Genomic DNA, 23,658 nt, shown 5'->3' with positions numbered 1-23,658 from the left:
ATATTTGCGTAAGATGGAGACAAAGCATGCTTTCCCCTTTTACCTTTAGTTTCATCATAGAATCTTGGCTCATTTTATCCCCTCTTGCATCGGGCACATCATCAATGCCAATCAGCTTGGCCTTATATTTTACACCATCACCTTTGAATCTGGCCAAAAGATACTCATCTGTCTTTTCAGAGCCTGAGGAGGGGGGGAAAAAAGGATAAAATTTATCTAGGATAAAATTTATGAATGTCTTTAAATATCATCCCCAGGGTATGACCAAGTATGTTCCAGAATTTCCAAATCTGAGTAGTATAAATACTGGTCATATTACAGTTGATCAACTATGCAATGTTCTATCTTTATTCTTACTTCCTTTGAGTAAAAGCATGTTCTGTGATACTGTATATGGTGTTGGGGTGGAGAAAAAATAAACTCTTAAAGGTACAAAATGGACTGAATTATGGGAAATTTATGGAAATATATGGGGTGGGATTTGGGGATATCCTTCATCATAATTAAAAAAAATATCTTTAAAAGGAAGTAAGGAGGATAATGCCTTTTTTTTAAATAAAGAAAAATAAGCCATTTCTCTATTTGTTAACATTTTGAAACTGTCAATAAAGCAGAAGAAAATTGTGAGTAAATTCCTTTGAAAATTATTAAGATTATTATCTCATCTTTATAACTTCTTTTGCTTTTCTTGAAAAGACTGTTTAGTCTCATTCCCATAGCTAACGTATACTAGCAAAAGGCAAACAAACCAGGGCACATTCTCAAACTACGAATGATTAAGGATTCTGGCACTTTCTGGTGGTACTTCAGGTCAAGAGAACAGGGTCTACTAAAATAAAGATCTTGGTTTTTGAAAAACGGCTACTTCAGTAAAGCAAAGTGGTGAACAGGTTCCTGAAAGATAATCAAAGAATAATTGATAGTTGTGTTTATCAACCAAACAAGCTGCTATGAACGCTCCCCAGCAAGATCCAAGTTGGAGCAATCACCCCATCCAGACACAGGTCTTATTCGAAGTGGAGCAAACTAATCTCTGCCAAAGTCCAACATTCCTGCTGAGGAGAACCTGACATGAGGCGGAGGTTGAAGTGAGGCAAGGGCCAGCTCTTGCTTCATTTACCCCGAGCCTCACATTTCTTCAGAGGTAGCCAACCCGCGCTCCCCTCAGCGGCCTCAAGAGGATTGCTCCATACCTTTCTTTTTTTCCTTCTTCGACGGTGCTTTTGGTGCAGCCTGTTGGTCAGGCTGACCATTAGTTGTGCTCGTTTCTACTTCGTTAGACATGGCAAGAAGGCAGACAGCCAACTCCAGCACCAGCAGAAGGCTAGTGACACCAGGCGATCCCCGCAGTCTCAAACGAACATAACCTGCTACAGATACCTGTAGGCAGAGTTTAGAGGCATAATGAGATCGTAAGACAGCAAATCCAGACTTTGTGCTAAAAGGCTTATAACCAGTGATTTAGGAGTGTATTTCTTCAGACTCATTTTGTTCTTTCTGAATAAACAAACAGACTGAATTCTGAAGAGGAGCGGGTAGGACTGTTTCCTTTGTAGTTTCCAAAATGGAAAGAGGGTGTTTACTAGATTTAAAAAAAAAAATTTTTTTTTTAATGCTTTTATTTTTTTTTTTTTTGAGACAGAGAGAGACAGAGCATGAGCAGGGGAGGGGCAGAGAGAGAGGGAGACACAGAATCTGAAGCAGGGTCCAGGCTCTGAACGGGCAGCACAGAGCCCGACGTGGGGCCCGAACTCATGGACCGCGAGATCATGACCTGAGCTGAAGTCAGACGCTTAACCGACTGAGCCACCCAGGCGCCCCCTAGATTTTTTTTTTTTTTTAAGCAATCTAGTAACATTTAATGATTACCTACCTAAGTAGTTTGCATTGGAATTTTGGCATAAAAATCTAGTATTAAAGGTAGGGATCAAAATGTGTCACACATACAGAAATAGGGTTTCATAGCAAAACAGAAATATTTTGGCATTTGAAATTGGACAGTAATGAATCCTGGTTCTTCAAAAACCCATTTAGTTGCAAAGGCAGTGTCAGGAATAGCGTTATAAACTTTATGTTATTCCCATTGATAAATATAGATTTTTTATGTATTAGGATTCTGGAGATGGCTTCCAGGGCTATCTAGCCGCTATACTTTAAAAGACAAGCATTTTTGACATTAACACTTAAACGTATCAGGGGATCAATGAATTTACGGGATGTCTATTGTGCAATTCATTGAGCGTAAATACTTTTATGCTACTATTCAGCCTTATTATCCTCAAGGAAGTTGTGGTATGTGCTCTTATAAAACTTCTCTATGTATCATGGTAGGTAAAACAGAAAAACTCAGAGTCACTATAAACACATGGAAGCGAACTAATGTTTCTAAAGGTTTTTTCACGTCCCAGGAGTCAAAGTTTCTACACAGCTTCTGAGAGAGCTAGAGAAAGTTTAACCTTCTACATGGACTGAAGACCAGAGGCACAGCCGAGCCATTCATAGTTTTGTAATCGTGTTAAGACCACCCATGGACTGTGATGCCTGGGTGGCTCAGCTGGTTGAGCATCCAACTTCGACTCAGGTCATGATCTCGGGATCTGTGAGTTTTAGCCCCAGAGCCTTCTTCAGATCCTCTGTCCCCCTCCCTCTCTGCCCCTTCCCTGCTTGTACGCTCTTTCTCAAAAACAAATAAAAGAAAAAAAAAAAAAGACCATTCGCTGACTGGTACATTCCTCCCACCCCAAAAAAGCTTAATTCTGTTGTTAAAGCATCCATTTATTTGAACTTTTTAAATTCAAGGACCAAGTCCACCCAAAGAAATACATGCTACTTTATAGATAACTAAAGGATAAAATTTTTGAGGCTCCATCAGCCTAAATTGCACTTTGCTTACTTCATAAATGTCAACATGTTTTCCCCAAGGTCAGTTCTTCATCTCTCCCTCCATGAGTCTTTAAATGGTCTTTATAGTCTTAATAGTCTTTAAAAACATATATATACAGAAATCTATGTATGACTAATGTTACCTGAATGATTTAAACTGGAGATTTCATTGTTAATTTTGCTCAAAGGTACCTGACTGGTAAGCAGTCAGGGAGACAATCTTTTTACAGGTTAAAGTCTTACATAGCAGAGGACCCAAAGCCCTGTTTACTCAAGACTTAGTCGGGGGCCAGGTATTAGTAGGTTACTCAGAGTAACCCCTATGAGTATTTTGATAGGAAAAGCCAAGGCACGGGGTTTTTAAACTATACAGCTGCTGGGGCGCCTGGGTGGCTCAGTCGACTGGGCGTCTGACTTCGGCCTACGTTGTGATCCCGCTGGTCCCAAGTTCTAGCCCTATGTCGGGCTCTGTGCTGACAGCTTGGAGCCTGGAGCCTGTTTCAGATTCTGGGTCTCCTTCTCTCTCTCTCTCTGCTCCTCCCCCACTCACACTCTGTCTCTCTCTCTCTCTCTCAAAAATAAATAAAAGCATTAAAAAAAAAACAACAACTATAGAGCTGCTAAGAGGTAGAACCTGGGTCTAACCCAGGATGTCTGGCCCCAAGTTCCTCTCATGTTACACTAATGGATCTCCTATGAGAAGCCTCCTACTAGCTACTGAGATGAGCTGTTACATACATGTAGTGACCCCTAAAAAAGACATTTCCAAATTCTAACCCTCGAACCTTTGAGTTTGTCCTTATGTGGGGAAAAGGTATTTGCAGTTGTAAGTAAAGATCTTGAGTTGGGATCATCCTGGACTTAGGGAGGGCCCTAAACCCCATAACAGATGTCCTTATAAGAGAAAGGCAAAGGGATATTTGAAACAAAGAGACACACAAAAGAGAAGGTAATGTGAGTACAGAGGTAAAGAGTGGATTGACACATCTACAAAGCAGGAATGCCAAGGATTGCCAATGTCCACCAGAAGCCGGGAGAGAAACACGGAACACGTTCTCCCTCAGAGCTTCCGGAAGAAGCAAACCCTGCTGACACCTTGATTTGGGGCTTCTGGTCTCAGGACTGTAAGGAAATGGGTTTCTGTGGTTTGAAGCCACCTCATTTTCGGTGTTTTGTTATGGCAGCCCTAGGAAACGAATACACCTCTATTTTGTGTGCCTTGACTGGTTTCAGTGGTTCCCAAGATTTGTCTCCTGGTGACACGATAAATCTCCTAGTCACATACACACTCTTCCAATTCCAGGAAACTGATAGTTATTTCCTTAACTTCAGAGAATTTATTCCAATTCAAGAGGATATTTGCCCATATTTACATCAGGAGGTGAGACTACACTCTGACCTAAGGAGATACAGGGACAGGCCCTTTCCTTTATAAGTTGCTCAGATTTATCTTAGAAATAAGGACCCTGTAAGTCCTCCAGTCATCATCTCGTGATCCTTTCATGATTAAACATTTCAACTTAATAGTCTCCTACCCTCTTCTTTTTCTTCCCTTTCTCTCAAAGGACTGTGCATCTCAACTCTACTCTCAGAAACTCAACTTCAGCTGCTGATGGGTCTCCTGACCAAATCCAATCACTTTGCTGTTCGGCCTTTGGGGGTATCTGATTGCATATATCAGATACCTCTACCTTTTTCTGAGCCTTTTCTCTCCCTTCTTTTCGCTCCCATGACAACCTTGGTGCTCCAGTCCATGGCTAGTGTTTGGCTAGTCCATGGCTCCAGTCCATGGCTAGCACTACATGGGGTGCTCCACCCCATGGCTATTGGGGTGATCTGGATTTGTTTTTTTTTTTTTTTTTAAGTAATGAAGTTCTAAATTTTAGAATAACATTGGAAGCTTTCCTGCTTGGTCTTGGGGCTCCCCTTGCATTTAGCACAAAGACTTAGATGCTTTTGTTTTGTTTGTGAGACTCTTAAATATTTTGCCCCTTCTTATCTTCAATCTCCTTTGTTTTCATTTTTGTAGAGCAAGCCCATATGTCTCATTTCTTTTAGAGTATTATTTGCTTTTGGATCCCTTACCTTTTCAAATATGCCAAATGCCCCTCTCCCCCACATCCAGCCCATCTCAGTTACCTATTTGTCCCTGAAGACAGTAGGTAAGACCTCTTCCTGAAGCCTCCCCACTTTCCCTCCAGTTCAGCTTAAAATAATCTGGGTAAAAGAGTTCGTTGGCCATCTTTGGAGCCCAATATTGTACTTTTCTGTAAGATATTATTTCTGATAATAAAATACTTAGGTTATTAAATTTGGCAAATTTTATTCTAAAGTGAGAATATTTAAATTTTTAATGTTTATTTATTTTGGAGAGAAAGAGAGAGTGAGCTGGGAAGGGCAGAGAGAGGGAGACACAGCCTCTGAAACAAGCTCCAGGCTCTTAGCTGCCAGCACAGAGCCCGACGCGGGTCTTGAACTCACAAGCTGTGAGATCATGACCTGAGCCGAAGTCGGACGCCCAACCGACTGAGCCACCCAGGCGCCCCTAAAGTGAGAATATTTTAAAGGAATTTGAGAAGCGCGACAAAACACTTTGAGGGGCTTGGGAGAGGGAATGGTGGTGTGCAGTTTAGTCACAAAGGTGATTGTGCCACAACCTCACAGCTCAAGAACGGGTCTCAAATCTAGTGTTGGCAGACGGGGCCAAAATGGAAGGGTTCTAAAAATTTTTAATATTTATTTAATTTTGAGAGAGAGAGAGAGACAAAGGGTGAGCAGGGGAGGGGCAGAGAGAGAGGGAGACACAGAATCTGAAGCAGGCTCCAGGCTTTGAGCTGTCTGCACAGAGCCTGATGATGGGCTCGAACCCACAAACCGAGATCACGTCCTGAGCCAAAGTCAGATGCTTAACCGACTGAGCCACCCGGATATCCCTGGAAGGGTTCTAACGTGAATGGTACTACCCTGGTTTTACAGCAAAAACTTCTCTTTTCAGACATTTAAGTACAACTTCTCACAGCAATGGAATTGTTTTAAAGGCAGTTGGTATCTTTTAATTATATCCTTCCACTGTTTAGGAATGAGCAAGGGGCAAGTTAGAAAAACATAATAGGGAGGAAAAGATTTTTTAGCATAAATTCCCTGAAGAAAAGGTATATAATGTTACAATAACAATGTAAACATAGGTTTGCATTGCAGGCCATGCCATTTAAAATGTATCCATCTTTGGGGGCGCCTGGGTGGCTCAGTCGGTTAAGCATCTGACTTCCCCTCAGGTCATGATCTCGAGGTTTGTGGTTTTGAACCCCATGTGGGGCTCTGTGCTGACGGCTCCAGGAGCCTGGAGCCTGCTTGGGATTCTGTGTCTCCCTCCCTTCCTGCGCCTCCCCCATTCACACGCTGTCTCTCTCTTTCTCTCAAAAAGAAACATAAAAAAATTAAAATGTATCCATGTTTGGGTGCCTGGGTGGCTCCATAGGTTAAACATTGGACTCTTTATACCAGCTCAGGTCATGACTTCATGGTTTGTGAGATCGAGCCCGTGTCAGCACGGAGTCTTCTCAGGATTCTCTCTGTCCCTCTCTCTCTCTGCCTCTCCGCCACTCACGTGTGCTTATTCTCCCTCTTCCTCAAAATAAATAAATGGACTTAAAAAAATTAATAAAATGTGTCCATGTTCCCTGAAATGATCAGCGAGTAGACTCTGTTCCAATGCCCCAAGATTCACAGATAAACTCCTTCATGAAGAAATGTGAGAGGTTTTTGAAAATATTTTCATAAAAGCATCCATCCAGTATCACATATACCAGAGTGATAAGCATTTACTTTTCTCCCAAGGTCTAAAGAGCAAACCCCCCCATTACAGGCTTTCTGAATGTCCAATCTACCATTCAACAAGCAGTAGATGGAAGAAGTCTTGCTTCTAGACTCAGGTCCCCCTGGAGAGAATAAGCAACTTAAACATTTTCAACTCAAATGCATAATAATCCTTCTAACGTTGTTACAGAATTGCCCATTGTTCTCATAAAACCTCCAGCAGGTTTTATAATGAATTGGTTTTGGAAAAGGATTGGAGCTAGAAAAGGGATCTGAGGGCCGAAAGGTGCCCTAGTATTTTCTTTGATTACTTTCCCAAGCTAGGGTATTGTTTAAAACAGAATTGTCTAGATTGCATTAATCTGTGTGTTCTGTTTTGAGCTCTAGCAAAGTAAAAGGTTTCCATAAAGGGGAACAAGCAGATACAGGACACCGAGAAAGCCCATAGTCTTCTGATTCATTGGGTTTAGTCCCAGAAAGTCTTCTGACCAAAAAGCACAAAACTAATCAGGAAACACACACAAGGGGTGTTATCATAAAGCAGGGATTAAAAATTAAAGCTCAAAAACATATACAAAAAGCCACATGAACAGCTCTCCATCTAAACCTAGCTGGTTCTCATTCTTAGGGAGGGGCTGCTTCCTTTATTAGGAGCTGGAGGAGAGGAATAAAGATACAGCTGGGAAGAGAGGAGGATCTAAAGCTATTATGTATTCTTCAGTCCTTGTTAAGGCCTAAAATACAACAGAAAGTCGTAAAAGAAACTTTGCTAGCTTCCATTTGAGCAAAGATACATAACTTGGATTCTGGACTTGACACAAACAAACCCCCCTGAGAGAATGCGAGAACTTCCCCTTTCCACGGCACAAGAATCACATGACTAGGAGAGATTTTTGGAGCTTGCAACATCTTTTTCAGTTTCTGAGAAGGCTCTGAGAAATGTATACCAGAAGACTGCCTGAGTCATCTTACGGCAAGTATATCCCTTGCACAAGAAAAAAATCTGCTAGTTTGTTTAGCCTTTCAAGTGATTCATGCAAGACGGCAAGTATTTAGAACCCTGGGATGCCCGGTACAGGGATACATTTGTGTAGGGAGGAGTCTGGCTGGTGCCTCCTTATTCTTGTTTACCCTTTCCATCAGCAGGGTTGCATGGGTATCAGCAACGACACTACTTAATGATTCCAGGGTTCGCACAAATATCCTGACACAAGTGTGTCTCTTCCCCCCCCCCCCCCCCCCCCCTCCCCCCCCCCTCCCCCCCCCCCCCCCCCCCCCCCCCCCCCCCCCCCGCCCCCCCCCCCCCCCCCGCCCCCACCGGGTGACCTTATCCTAATTATATAGGACAGGGAGAAATTTGCTTGGGTCAGTCTCAAAACGCTAGTAAAAGGAGTAATTTAAGGACTTACTTCATGATGGCCCCATTCCACAAATGTTTGAGAATCTGTTTTTAGTGATAAGGAGGATGGGACAAACATTTAACCTACCAAGCACTTGAAACATTTAGCCTGACAGCTCTGTGAAATAAAATGTGTCTATTTTATGGGTAAGTTAATGGACTCATTAAAACAAAATCAATCCCTAATAAGTTCCTAGGCTCAAAATGAACCATGTTTTATAGTAGAAAATGTTCCCTTTTCTACTGTAGATGCTGGTTGCTCTTATCTTTTTTTTTTTTTTAAACAAATCATACTGATTTTAATGTGTATTTCATAAGCTGCTTTTAAAGTCATAATCCCACTGACTTTCACATGCCAGTTAATTTTTCAGAAACAGTAACATAAAATAGACACAGGAAAGAGAGTTGAGAAGAGTCAAGAACAAAAAAACATAAACATCTTTGCTAGAGTGTTCAGGACTTTGTACTGGTCAGAAAATATGCTCCTGTGTCCTTTGGAACTTTATGCCTGTCTCAGCTGAGGTACTGAATCAGCACATGTGAAATATTAACCTCTAAGGCAGATCTCGGGGTCCACGAGGGCAGCAAGCTGCCTTCACCATTATTTTCAAAGTAGCCTTTTGAGAATAAAGTATGTTGCCAGAAACATACAGCAAAGTCAGGCTGTTTCTGATACTTGATGTAAAGCCTTTTTCCTTTAACTGCTTGGATTCCTATGCTTTCAGGAAGGCTTACACTGCTCTGCAAAGGCCCAGTATAATAGACGCTAAGGTTTTTGCAGCTTGTGTAATTGGGGAAATGAGAGTATGTTGATGCACAGTGAAAAGGAGTCCTTAGATTTTCTTGTAAGTGCTGACACTGCTGTAGAGGCCTCAGTAACCAAACACGAGGAAGTATACACGAGGTATGCATTTACCGGGACCATTTTTTCATTGCTTTTAACCGTTGGAAAGGACGCTGTAGGACTTAAGAATACTGAAACGAGAAGCTTTTCCTTCTCTTTGGAACCAAGTCAGGCCAAGAGTTCCCCATACAGTTAATTTTGGGCGGAGGTGTGATGGCATAGCTGCTTTCAGCTTGGGGGTTTTATATACACTTTCACCATTTCTAGCTCTGTGGCTTGAGGCAACTTATCTAATAATACTCACTTAGGTATGATGAGAATATTGTTTGCAGAGTTGTTATAAGAAATCAGTAAGAACTTATGTAGAAACCTCAGTGCCTACCACATAGAAAGCACACTCAGCAAAGGGTAGCCATGTTTAAATCAAAGCTACATCTTACATACTATGTCCTGCAGAGTCTTCGGTTGTATCCAGCATTGCTTTTCCACAGCAAGTGTTTAAACAATTTTGGAACAACTAGGATCGACAAGTAAACAGCTAGCAAGGTCACCCATAGAGGGATGCAGTACTTTCACTAGCAAGGCTTAGGTGAAAAGGTGAGAGAGTTTGTCAGTGGGAGGGCCACCCCCGTTCAACTCTGGCTTTTGAATCTACTCCATATCACCAGAGGTGCTGAGTCAAATCCAAGCCTACATCATTACCATTAGTAGTTTAGAAGGTCTACTTCACATCACCTGGGGAACGTTTACTGGGGGCCTCTTAAAAAGACGTCCATGCTGTTCCCGGATTGATTAAATCAAAATCTCTGGGGAAGGAGACACAGGCACCCATATATTTTAAAGGTTTCCAGATAATTCTAATGTACTGACAAGCTTGAGGTCCCATCATCTACTTCCATGATCCTATGTCTCCTTAAAGAAATACCAGGTGGTTAGATTTTCAGCTGGAAGAAACCTAGGGAATAATTTGGTCATACCCTTTCATTATTAAAAATTAGGGAACTGAGGTCAAGAAAGAATGTATAACTTGTCTATTGTTAAGCAGCTGGTTGGGGTAGAGCTGGTACCAGGAGAAATCTAGATCCTAATATGAGGCTCTACTGTCCTATTCCTAGAGATTATATGTGTCAGGTTTTTTTGTTTTTTGTTTTTTTTTAACGGGTTTTGAAGACTGTGCAAAGCCCATTACATACAGATTGAACCAAGAGTACCTTCCACTTAGATATATCAAGCAAAGAACAGGAAGATAGCTTAGCAGAATAGTTTGAACATAAGTTTTCACATACATTTTCTGAACCAAAACCAAAAAAGGATTCTATGTGATCTAACCACACATTATCACTGGATTCTTTTTTTTTTTTTTTTTTAACCTAGGTAGCTGGAGTCCTAATTGGTCAAACTGGCTTATTAATGTTGATTTGGCTGCTTAGAAGAAAGTATTTGGCTAGGTTTGAGATGCAACTCACAGATCAAAGGATTCAGATTTATTTCAGTACATTGTCTACTATTCAGTGTGTGGCCTTTTCATGTTTTTCTTTTTTTTTAAGCATGATAGGAAGTTTGACTTCTTAAGTTGGCAACTTTCAAGACTTTTGACTCATTATAACCTCTCCTAAGTTTTGTACCCACCACACCCTTTTTTGTTTTTAAAGTAAGTTTTTATTAGGAATATCTTCTACTAGAGCCTAAAAAATAGTCATTATAATAGTGTTTAGGAGAGTTTAAGCTTAAGACACAGCTTAATGCTATCCAGATGAGGGCCCATTCTCTAGACTGGGCAATGCAAACAGTTCACTAGGAATGTCTGAAATTGTTCACAGGTTGAACTGAAGTATTAAGTTTATGCTCAACTTTACAATCATATTACTCAGTTATTTCAGCATAATGGCTATTCAGTTTGAATGCTTAACGATCTAGAGTTAGAAAAAGAAGAAAATGTAAATTCATAATCAAGATACTCTTGCCTTCGGAAAAGCTGGTTATAAGTTAGTATGTTTGCATGAACAAAGACACACACAGAGCACTGAGTCTAGAACTTCTCTTTACATTTGTTCAGACTCTAAGAAAGAATGTGGTGTTGAATACCCTTGCGGCCTTTTGACCATGTGGAATTCTTGTGCCCTTGGACAAATGAAGCTTGGAGATGGATTAATTGACATTAAAGTGCATACCCATCTCAACTTTAACATCCCAGCTGATCATTCCACACTAGTTCTTGAACGTGACCTCCTCTAGCTTAGACCGAACAGAGAAGAGAAACGGGAATCCAATTTTATCCTTTAATTCACTTCTACAAAGGGACGAAGTGACATTGAAACTTTGGAGGTTTGAAGATCATATTTCTGTAATTAGTTTACATTGGTGGCATTGGATCATTTAAGGTATGCTCTGCCATGGTACCCCTGACACCAGTGACTATCTGGATGTGGCTCAACCAGACACGGTACGTGTGCTCTGTATATCTCGGGTGAGCTGGGCAGTGCAATGTAGCAGATGCACCTTGACATGGAAAAGAGAATGGGGGGTTTCTAGTCTAGTGAACAGTGTACTTCAACCCAGATTTATCAGAGCTCTGCATATGGAGGTGACTAGGACCTGATCCCCCTTTTTGTTTTCTTATCTTCTATTGTTCCATTTGTATTTATACCTCAAGAGCCACGTGGGGAAGAGAGACTGGCAAGGTGATGACTGCATCCTTGAGTCACTTTATAATACTAAGTACCGTCATGGACTGCCTTATTAGCTGCTGCTCCATTAGAAAGATAGCAAGTCACTATGGAATAAGCTATGAGCGATTCCCAATAATTCTGAGGAAAGGCTACTAGGAATTCATTGTTTTGGGAGAGAGAACAATATGGCTCTTTGTGGGGTGGGAGGGCCATACACCTGTGCTTTAGGCTTGAAGGTAACTGGCAATCTGGTGGGTAAATTTGTATGGCAAGCCAAGACATTTCTGGGAAATGGCCAACGGACTGAAGTAGTCAACACGGGGCGGATGTGTATGTGTGGGGAGGGTAGGGGGTAGGAATTAAGGGAAAATTCTTTATGGCCGAGGAGTGGGCATTCAGTAAGAAGTCTACACTAAAGACCTGGGCTGAAATGTACGGGTTCCCATCTAACCCAGTCAAGAAGATACTTTCGTACTTTGGGCAGCCTCACTGGTACAGTGGCTGGTGGGAATGCAGAAAGAGCTGTGTGGGACGTGATGGGATTCTCGTGAGCACTCCCCCCACCCACTCGTGCTGAGACACTACCGCAGGGCCAGCGATGGCAGCACCTGCTTCAGTCCCCAAGTGCTTGCCTTAGTGGAGAAAACCCAGCATATTTTAGTGGTGGCACAGGAGGCTGCACCAAGGGGCTGTCGTAAGGTAGGGGGCGCCATGCTGCAGTGACAGTGACAGTGACAGAAAGGGGCCTTTGCACAGCTTGCCTTTTCTAGTTAAGAAGTGATGGTAACCAGAAAGTATGCCAAAAAAAAGCATGTGGAAGGAATAAGGTTTTTAAAAGCTGAAGTGTTGATAGATGACTGGAATGGGCGAATAGAGTAAGTCAGTTTTAAAATTTGAATTTAGGAGAATTCTACTGTGTACTATTAAATAGTAAAGTAGGATACAGTATTTCATTCTGTTTTCCTCTCATCCTAAATCCAAGGTAAGAGAGTGTTCTAAAGAATGAGCAATTTACGTGAACAATTTTAAGGTTTTAAATTAAAAAAAAAAATAGCACTACTAACATGGAAGCCTCTAGAAGTTTTCTACTGCAGGGCCTTTGGGCTGGTGATTTGAGGAGAAGCATTATGGAACTGGTACAAAAGCACAGCAAACCTATGGATTTTACTTTGAATTTGGCATTTAAATGTATAACGGATATTATGCTTGACCCTTGCAGGAAAAGGTAGTCAAAAAGCTAATGAATCAGGGCGAGGGAAAAGGACTGTCATTGCACATTTGATTCCTAAGCCAATACACTGACACTATTCATACTTTTTCCAACAGCCTCTCCTCAGATATATATACTCACCCAAACTGACCAGCAAATATTTCACTCTTTTCATGCCTATTCTTCCCAGGCTAGGGTAGCTCCCCAAACTAACTCCTCTTTCTAGCTCCACACTCGTTTTAAACTAAATCATATAAAAGAATCTTAGTTTGCGTCTTTGAACACACAATATCAAGTAGTGCTTTCTTGTTCCCATATGAAATAATCCTGAATTAAGTCAAAGTTGGTGTGCAATATATCTAGCATGTGGACTTTAGGACACAATAGTGTATTCATTTGGGCCCTTCCCCTATGATACTTGTACATATAAATCTTAATTGTGACACACAGTCCACTTTCTACTCCGGTCCATTGCAATAGTCATCTTGAAAGTCTACGTGGCTGTTAGAAGAGTTAAAGAAAGCATGTTATTTAGAGCCATCTGCATTTTCAACACAAGTACGGACGAAAAGCCACATACACTAGTAGAATTATTTTATGCTATACGACAGCAGAGCACTTTAAAAGCAAGCAGGTAATCTTAAACTTTTCCTCTTCCAAAAACCAGTGCAAGAAACATTGCCTGATATTTGGTTTCTTCTTTAATAGCCTGGCTGAATTATATTAAATCCCAATGTGGTTTTCCTTTCCAGGCAGAGGCCCACATTTATATAATCCTCAAAGCCATTGCTTGAGTGTTTCTGTACCTTTCTGCAACTCATGTTTCAGAGACAAGCTGTGTTTTGAAGAGTTTAAAAGAGAGAGACTCCAGCTGCCTTATAACATCAGCACAGAAGAGTAAAACGGCCGTGTGTGTAGGAATTGAATATGGACAGGCAGCACTTCTTTCTCTGTGTCTACACAGAGACCAAAACCATGCAAAAAGTCCTTCTAGTTATGTAGACACAACACGAGATCAGTTTAAGTTATCTTAACCTAACATGTTATCTCTGGGTTCTAGGTGGTCTTTTCAGTAGAATGTGTCCTTTGTTTTAGTGTCCAGTCTCCCCGTAGAGTTGGCATTAACCTTCCATGAGACACTTGCGAATGGCTCACATTTCCACATCTGATATGATCTCCTCCAGTTGGGCAAGATATCCACAGTCAACAGGGCAGCTGAGTTTCATTTCTAAGAATGATGGTGGCCCTGCTAACCCTCATGGTTAAGAATATATATTTTTATATTTTTAATTTTTTTTAATGTTTAGTTATTTTTTTTTGAGAGAGAGAGAGAGGCAAAGCACAAGCTGGGGAGTAGCAGAGAGAGAGAGAGAGAGAGAGAGAGAGGGAGACGCAGAATCTGAAGCAGGCTCCAGGCTCTGAGCTGTCAGCTCAGAGCCCGTTGTGGGGCTCGAACCCACAAACAGTGAGATCGTGACCTTGAGCGGAAGTTGGACACTTAACTGAGTTACCCAGGCGTCCCTAGAATGAATATATATATATATTCATATACATATATATACATATATATACATATACATATATATATTCATATACATATATACATATACACATACATATATATACATATACGTATACATATATACATATATAATATATATGTATATATATTTTGAAACCACTTTTTTGTTTACTGTTATCCGTGTGCTTGATATATCAATTATCACTTTATGGATGGTTCTTCACAACTTAGCTGATTTCTCTTAGAAAAAAGACTTGGTTTGTTTTTAAATAGGAAGGAAGAAAGAATCGCTTAAAAAATAAAGAGATTTTCTATTTATTTGTCAAATTTCAGGTTTACATAGAACTAGCAACCTGATAACTAGCCCTCTCCCCTCCTGATACCATTGCTCTACACACCAAGGTTACAAAGTTCCAGAAGGCTATCTAAAAAGCCAGGGGAACTCTCCTACTTTTTGGTTGCTGACCAAGTCAGATAGGTTAACAGATAAGAATTGCCTAGGTTATTTCAGGTTCTGGTGTACAGGGAGAGGGGTGAATCTACCAACTGTTTTTCTTGCTTCTTGAGGTGATATACGAGTACTACTCAAGTGCTGAAAATTTAGGAGGCAGGATCCAAAAAAAGGTTCTGAAATAGTTAGACTTCGAAACTGTGTGTTTATATACAAAAACTCTAAGAAGCTGCTGCAGAGTGAGTAAAGATGACAAAAATTCACAAGTGTCCTTGAGCCAAAGTTCACACTCTCCTTGCTCTCTCATCTTTCGGGAAATGATACTAGACCGAATAAGCATTCAGGAGGGCACTTGTTGGGATGACCACTGGGTGTTGTATGTAAGCGATGAATCATGGGGATCTACTCCCGAAGCCAAGAGCACACAGTATACACTGTATGTTAGCTACTTTCACAATAAATTATATTAAAAAAAAAAGAAAATGAAAAGAAATGAAAAACTTCAGTGAAAGAAGAAAAGTATGTGACAATAAATAAATGCATTTTAAAATTAAACTGAAGGATGGAAATATTCTAGGTAGCATATTAAGTCATGCTAAATGAAACAGATTTGGGATTTTAATTGATGCACAACTGAAACAAATACATCAAACAATAAATGATTCTAATGTATTGAAGTATCTGTATGCGGTCCATTCACCGCACAGATCGATGAGCACAGAAGTTCCAATCGCAATAAAAAAACCCCTACCACTTAATATCAGACTCTTGCTTATAAAGTCTAAGCAGGTGAGGAAGGTTTTGTTTCATGAATTATATATATAAATCCAAGTAAATGTAACCATAATTACGCCTGTTGGAATCATGAGTCATCACCATTCACTGGTCCCCCTTCCATAAACACATCTAGACATCTACCTTAGGAATCATGAAATACAGTCAGCAAGCTTGGAAAAGTAATTCAAAGAATCTTGTATCTACTAGAGCCTTCAGGAAAAAGCCACTCCTACGGGATTCCAAACACTAAACATGGTTCCTAATCTAAAGAAGCTTTTAGAGTCAATTTCCATACCACCTTCGGTAAGTCATTTAATTGACCTCTACCAATAAGATTGAAATGGATGGTAGGGTTTCAGAGAACTAAGCATTCTTATGAAAGGAACATACAGCCTCCTGATCTTTCCTGATTAAAATAATCAAAGAACACAAGGAAAGACCTTAAGTATCACCTTAATCTGTATAGATTTTAAAAAGTTTATTCCAGGATTTCAAAAGTGACTTCGAAGGTTTTCTAACATATTCTAGTGGGTTGTTTTCTTATATCATCTCTTCTGACATTAAAATCATTCCAGGGCTGGGAGAGAGGACAAAAAAATCAAATTTGTACCAGCTGCATAAAAGCAAGATACTTAAGAAAATTATCCTGGTTGTGTCATTAGACAACACTTTCAAAGGTTTAAGTCTTAAATATTTCATTTACTTTTTTTTTTTTTCTCTTTTTAAGATAAGCTCCTGGGGTGGCATCAACCATGGACTTTGAGGAGCCTAGAAAAATGCTATTTTTTCCCCAAGCACAATATAATTTTGTTTGTTTGTTTTACTTTTGATCTAGTTATTATTCTAGAAGACTGAAGAAATAATTGGTGCCTTAGCTGTATATTTTTGTGAAGTAACAGTGAATGTAATATGCTGCTTCTTATAAACCTATACTGCTAGTCTGAGAAGCAACTCAGCTTGTACATTTTAAAAGGAAATAAATGAATTAACTAAACAAATCATCAATTCATATGGTTCCAAAGGAACTGTTACTTCCCTAAAAGGGCTTAACTTAAAACGATAAATTTATACACCTCCACCTTAACTTAAAATGATAAATTTATACATCTCTGATTTTCTAGACTATAAAGTCTCACTTACTGGATCTATGTCTGTGCCCTTTAAAATCTGTTATTCAAAATCATCTCCAGCTGCAGACAGCTTTCATATGAATCTAATGCTGGGTAACTGTTTACTCATTTCATGTTAAATAAATACGACTTAAGTTAATAGTGAGATTACAATTGTCTAACAGTTGCGCTATGATTTTTTGAAGTATATTCTGTTTTCTATTTATCAGAGCTTTGGCTCGAAATTGTGTCACGTATTCTTCCTTTGCATTAGGTTATCACTTGTAAACCTGCCTAGCACTCAGGGACACACGTATCCTTTAATGGCAAGCCTTTGCTTTAAAACAAGAAGTTGGTAAAAAAAACAAAAACAAAACAAAATCTGACTTACCACAGGAGCCTTTCCCAGAATAAGCGGATGGAAGGAGAGTTCTTTCTTCTCCCGGGCCTCTTAAATGCACACCATCCCCATTGGGTTTTTGGAAGATGATAAAACATGATGGTGCCGTGTGGGTCTATAGTTTAGCGTAAGATGTACTAGTAGCAATTGTTGCTTATCACGTGCCACTTTGCTGAGCTTCCACTGAGACCTCCTGGCCCATTATGATACATTCATATTTTTGTTGAACTACAAAAAGGCTTCTGGTTAGCCTACACAGGAACGTCAGCATCAATGACTCACTATAAAGGAAGTGTTCCTGGTTCATAAAAAATGTACCATTTAAGCAACATGTTTCATAGCTTTTAGAGCAATCTTGTCTAGTCCCTGAACTAGTAATGACCTACTGGAAAATTCTGTGCTTGGAAGTGACTGATACTTGAATACTTACGGAAAACATGGGATAGATATAGGTGATTAGATAGGTGTTCCCTGTGTACCCTCTCTTTATTGTCCCTATTACGGTCATTAAATAAATGTAACTTGATCTGGTCCTTGAAGTTTAGACAGATGCACGGTGGAATCTGCTAATTTCTAGTCTTATAATGTAGGCATTTTTAGCATCACAGAATGTAATTAGATCATTCGTTTCCTTAGCTGAACTCTATAGCCCTATGCAAAGACAAGTCTTCTTTGAAAGCCATTATTAAGTTCCTAATCCAATCTTTATTAAAAAGACTCAATATTGTAGACAAGGAGGTTAAAACAAATCCTCAAAAAACTAATGATCAAGCCCGTCTATACCCCATAGGTGGCTTCTAGTGCGGCAAAAGCTGAAATTAGGAATGTTTATAGCTGTAATGTGTGTTTTTTTTTAAAACTAGGATGTACTCCTTAACAAACTATAGAAGCACATAGATAATGAGTTTTGCCAAAGAATATAGTAAGAGAAACAACATTAAGGGATTAAGTTTTCTTAGTCCCACTAAAATAAGCAAAGTTCTACTCTTAGGGCTAATTATCAGAAGCGGATGTGATTAAAATTTCTTTCTGAGGCTTGATCTCTCCAGTGTCGAGATTTCCTACCCAAAGTTTCATTCTACGTTTGCACCTCCATTTAAGAAATGCCCTTAAAAGGATTAAAAAATTACCTTAAAAGGAATAAAAAAGCTTTCACATACTGACAGCTTTAAAAATTTTAATTCTTCTGTTTTTTTTTTTTCAAAGCATATGGGGTTTGGCGACTAATCTCTGCTCAAAACCACTGCAGTTTAGAGACTGAAAACAAAGTTTACCCCTGAATGAAGCTAATTAATGTAATAAATCTATGCCCCTACTATGTGCCAGGTACTCTTCTGCAGCTTGGGATATGTCAGTGAGCAAAATAAGAATCTATTCCTTTATAGGGTTTACCTTCTAGCAGGGAAACACATAAATGGATTACAGTCTTTCAGAAGGTGATAAATGTCCCGGAAAAGAGAGAGCAAAGTGGATAGAAAGTGCAGGATCAGTGATGGCTTAAACAGGTTTCTTAGAGACACAGAAGGTATAATGCCATATTTTTAAGTTAAGTTTATTGGATGTTTATTATATGCCAGCTGTGATGCTAAGACTCTGTCGTTTAGTGCTATGGGGGAAGGATCATCATCCCTACTTGACAGAAGAGAACGTGAAGTGCAAAAGTCAACAGGGCACCTGGGTACCTCAGGTCATGGTCTCACCGGTCCTGGAGTTGGAGCCCAGCATGGGGCTCTCTGCTGTCAGCATGCAGAGCCTGCTCTGGGTCCCTCCATCTGCCCCTCTCTGCCCTGTCCCCACTAGCACGCTCTCTTTCTTTCTCTCTCAAAAATAAATAGACATTTAAAACAAAATCTTAAAAAAAGTCCATGAACCTACTAAAAACCACACAGGTCTAATACGTATGCTCTCAACTTCTTTTGTTTTAGAAGTATACAAGAAAAGGAATTAAGCTAGTTCTTCAGATTGGAGGAATGTGAACGATCCAGAAAACACTTTTCGGAGAAAAGAGAAATTGATAGCAGTGAGCAAAGGATATTTATGTCAGCTTCGTTAGAATACAAGACCCGTGCTGGGTGATAGGAGGAAGAAAGGTTAAAAGGTGGGTCAAACTGGATTAGAATGAATTTTCAGGAGTATATTTTGTCTAGACAGTACTGGAAAGACTTTGAGGTTTTGAGCAATGGTGTGGAGGTTGGGGAGGTGACGAGTCTGAATATGGAGCCATGGCTTCAAAGGGTCACACAGCTTTGTAGTATGATAGTTGCGTGAACTTGCCATTTTGAGTGATTTAACGCTGCCATTTTTTTTTTTTTTCATTTAAATACTTGGCTAATCTTTTGGAAACAAAGCCTTTTAATTGAAAGGTTAAGGTCTAACAATCTCAAATGTCAGATCCAAGGTTATCCCATCTTGCCAAGCTATCATGCACAGTGACCCTCAACTTCATATGAACAAGTGTCCCAAAGGTGGCTTTAAAAAAAGAATCAAAGGCCATTTTGTCTTATAACCTTCATTCTAAGATCCATTTTATCCTAAAAATAGAGTTCCCATAATGCCAGTTTGCTAAAAGTTTATGTAAGTGAATTGGTACTTTGAAATGTGAGCACCTAAAGGAACATCCTTTAGAAAAGGCAGCTACTGACTAACAGTCACATCATTATAGCTCCTCGTATGAAGCAGAATATACAGCACTTTCCCATTTTATATATGCGTTCCACATAACTTGAGAAGACTAGAAAGGTCAATACTAAGGAAATGCTGGTGAAGAAGGGGCAAGTAGAATGAGAGACAGATTGCTTCTTATGCATTTAGAATAGTGATATCAGGGTGACAGTGCCTTACTGCATTTTTAGAATTAAATTCCTTAGAGATGAGCTAATTTGTCAGAGAGCAATATTTATAATGCAGATAAATCTATAGTCTACTTTGGGCTAGAGACAGAATCGTGAGCGCTTGCTAGAAGTCATGTGAAATTAAACTCAAAAGCTAAGAGAAACTACAAAGTGAACATGCGCACATCTGAAACATAGAATCCTGCCTGCCATTATTGACTTAGACGTCATTCCTTGATACTTGGTTATATAAAGTTATCGAGAAACACTCCTGATGTATTAAAAAATGAACAGTAAGGTTTGAATCAAATAGTCACTAGGGCTTAAAAAAATTCTTTTATGATGGGATTTTTAAAACTTGATCAGTATATGGTCTATTGTTGGTTTTTTGACTGGTTTTCCTTGGACCCAGTGGGGTCTGTGCAACAGTAATTAATTGGCAACCCAATTTAAGCAGTTTAAAGAGCCTAATGGATATCACATCTTTACCTACATTACAGCAGCATATGCCAACTAAAAAACCAGGCTTCTTTTGATTTTGGCATAAATTGTGTAAGTCAAAGGGATAACGTTAATTATCCAGCGCTGAGCCAAAGGTTTCATCTATTTCCTCAAGTTTTATTAGTTTTTTTTAGGAAACTGTTTCCTAGCCACTTTAAAAAGAAGAAACAGAAGGAGAATAAGAAGTCATCCTTGGGAGGAGTTATCAGGTTGAAAACTATTCACCACTACGATAATTATTGGCCAGGTGATAATACCTATCGAGTAAGATCCATGTATGAGCCATGATGAATACTCCATTGGTAGAAGTTAACCCAAGGACTTGAAAAGACCATACCATCTGGAGAATTTCAGTAACAGCTTGTCTGCCTTTCTCAGGCCCTGAGCAGATATAAACTAGAGGAACACATGGATGTTGCTCATTATAAATAACCTTAAAGTTAAAAAAAAAAAAAAAAAGACTCAGAACTGTTTTACGTATACCAGTAGATGGTAAGGCGAGCTGAAATTTCTCATTTTGCTCACTCTATAATAATTTACAATCAATAATGCAAGTGAGAGTAACTTGCCATTCATTCACTTGGCCATCTGGTTATTGGTTATTGAACACCTACTGGGTGCCAAGCGCTGTGCTGTGCTATACAGACTCTGATGAAACAGACGTGGTCTCTGTTCTCAAGGGCCTTACGATACAGAGAACAAGCAAGTGTTAGTAAACAACTGGTGCCAAGTTTTTTATTTTTCATTTTATTTGTTTTATTTATTTGTTTATTTATTTATTTATTTTTATTCTTCGATTTTTTCTTTAAATTCTAGTTATTGAACATATAGTGTAATATTGGTTTCCGGAGTAGAATTCAGTGATCCATCACTTACATATAACACCGAGTGCTCAATAGGACAAGTGCCCTCCTTAATATCCATCACCCATTTAGGTCACCCTCATCCCCACTTCTGCCCATCAATCCTCAGTTTGCTCTCTAGCTCGTGGTAAGTTTTTTAGAGGAAATGCTTCTGATGAAGGTAGAAAGTCTCACTGCCATTAATAGTGTTTTGTAAGAGCAAAATTAATACTACTTCAAGGAATCCCACATGAACTGCTTTCTTCATATCAACCATGGAAAGATGCAAATTTCATCTTAAGGGCTTAATTATCATCTTCGACACACGGTTTTCAAATTATGACATTTACTTAAACCACTAATTAGATAGAGGATATTTACATTCAATGTTTGAGAGTCTCCTACAACCATATTACAATCTGGAAGAGCATCTGTGTGACAGAAACAGTGGGAGGAAAGAATCTTGTGATACACTAGGTTATTAAAGAATGTCAGGGGGCACCTGGGTGGCTCAGTCTGTTAAGTATTTGACTCTTGATTTCAGCTTAGGTCATGATCTCACGGTTCATCTCAGGGTTCAAGCCCTGAGTCATGGGTTGACAGCGCAGATTCTGCTTGGGGTTCTCTCTCCTTCTCTCTCTGCCCCTCCCCCACTCATGCATGCAGCCTCTCTCTCTCAATAAATAAGTAAACTTAAAAAAAAGAATGTCAGCGATGTTTCCTAAAAAGTTATCCAAATTTCTGAATCAACATTATTTTCATAAACACCAGAAAGAAACGCTATGCTCACTTGGCATTCAGCTTTGTCATTCAGAAAAGCAAGCGATTCAGAGATGACATGAGCCTCTGTATTCTAGAAGCAAACTCCTAATTATCAGATTTTCTGAGTTCAATGGTGTCACTTTCAGATCAGGCAACACTACTGACTTACAGATTTTAATGAAGCAGTATTATGAAAATATAACCAGGGCCACCCCCCAAAATAGCTTTGGTTATTTAAGCGGCATAGTCTGGTTACAAGAGCAGTACAAAGGGAGTATCTGATAACCCCTGGTCAATGTCAGTCTTTAAAAATTTGGACTTTATAACCACTGCAAATAGTATGCCCTTAAACAAGTGTTGGCTGCATAAAGTATAAGGGTCCAAATCCTAAAACAGAACACAGTTTCCTCCATTGTTTCTCTTAAAGGGTTTTCATAAAGAAAGTTGAACATTTGTATCTCTATACACTCTCTGGAAACAGAGCTACAGAATTTATCTGGTACTTGGATTTACCTAAAAGATCTATTCACAGTACCATCTGTAGTTTAGAACAAAGCTAAGATTTATCTTGGACTGTTCACATGTCTACCAAATCAGGCAAACTTTTGGCCCTCTATTCTCTATATGTCCATACCCCCCTCCCTCCCCATCAAAAAATTTCAAAAAATTATTTTCACTATTCCTCCCTAATCTTGCCTCATTGCCACCCCCAAGTTCCTGTTTCCAAAAGAGCTATACTTCCTTATATCACGTATCTTGTCCCTCACAATTAGCCAACTCATATTACGGTGTTATTTTGCTATTTTCTGTACACATAACATAGGTACTTTTTAATATATTTAGAATACATAAAGTAAAGAAACTCTTTGTGGGATGAATTTTTCCTTCACCTTCTCAAAAGGGTCCCATGAAAATCTAAGTTGTAAGGCACTAGTTGTAACTGACCTACTTTTATGGCTGAATTCTTGTGGTAATACTTTATCGGACCTCATGGCCTTCCTGCTTTTGTACTAATCACGTCTATCTATCTATCTATCTATCTATCTATCAATGTATCTTTAGAGAGACAGAGACAGAGACCTGTTCCCTAGAGAGGCTAATCTTTTCCATTTGCTCTGGACAGACACACACACACACACACACACACACACACACACACTGTGCCTTCCTGTGTTGCCTTCCTCATCTGTAATACTTACTGCCTTCACCTGCATGAATTTCTGCCTGTCATTCAAAGTCCACTCAAGGTGTGTTGCCTTAGGGGAGTCTTCCTTGACCTCTCACCAGCGGATCGCTTTTATACACTTGCCATGACCTATTGTTGCCCTCTGATTCATGTAGAACTCTTTCTCCAACTCAATGAAATTTTGAGGTCAGCTCCTACTTTTTGAGGCCCCACACAGCGTGGTAAAGAGCAGGGCACTTAAAACATTAGGGGTAATACATAACTTCCGTTTGCTCCTTAATACTCCATTTGCCGGACGTTTTCTCTACTTTGCTGATTTTTCATGAAATACAGGTTTTTCTTTAACCGCTAAACCATCTCTGCTCAAATTCATTCGACCAATATAGCTAGGTTAATTTATCTGAGTCAGCATTTTCTTTTCCTGATTTAACAAAGACATCTACTGCATAACAAATA

At 39.5% G+C, this 23,658-nt stretch overlaps 1 protein-coding gene across 5 annotated transcripts in view; it reads right to left on the bottom strand.

The window, feature by feature from the left end:
- Positions 1–23,658, bottom strand: part of DAB2 (DAB adaptor protein 2) — a 69,772-nt gene that overhangs the window by 21,005 nt on the left and 25,109 nt on the right. For 4 of the 5 annotated variants that reach the window (XM_049648753.1, XM_049648752.1, XM_049648755.1 and 1 more), the window contains exons 2-3: positions 1,194–1,380; positions 44–183 (exon numbers count right to left, since the gene is read on the bottom strand). In XM_049648753.1, coding sequence (XP_049504710.1) covers positions 44–183; positions 1,194–1,284 — 231 coding nt within the window. In that variant the 5' untranslated portion in view covers positions 1,285–1,380. Of the gene's footprint in view, positions 1–43; positions 184–1,193; positions 1,381–17,071; positions 17,652–23,658 lie in introns of those variants that run through there. The other variant, XM_049648754.1, reaches the window with a different exon arrangement.

Source organism: Panthera uncia, assembly GCF_023721935.1.
Source record: "Panthera uncia isolate 11264 chromosome A1 unlocalized genomic scaffold, Puncia_PCG_1.0 HiC_scaffold_17, whole genome shotgun sequence".
Lineage (NCBI taxonomy): Eukaryota > Metazoa > Chordata > Mammalia > Carnivora > Felidae > Panthera > Panthera uncia.
This window is presented reverse-complemented; position numbering and strand designations above follow the sequence as displayed.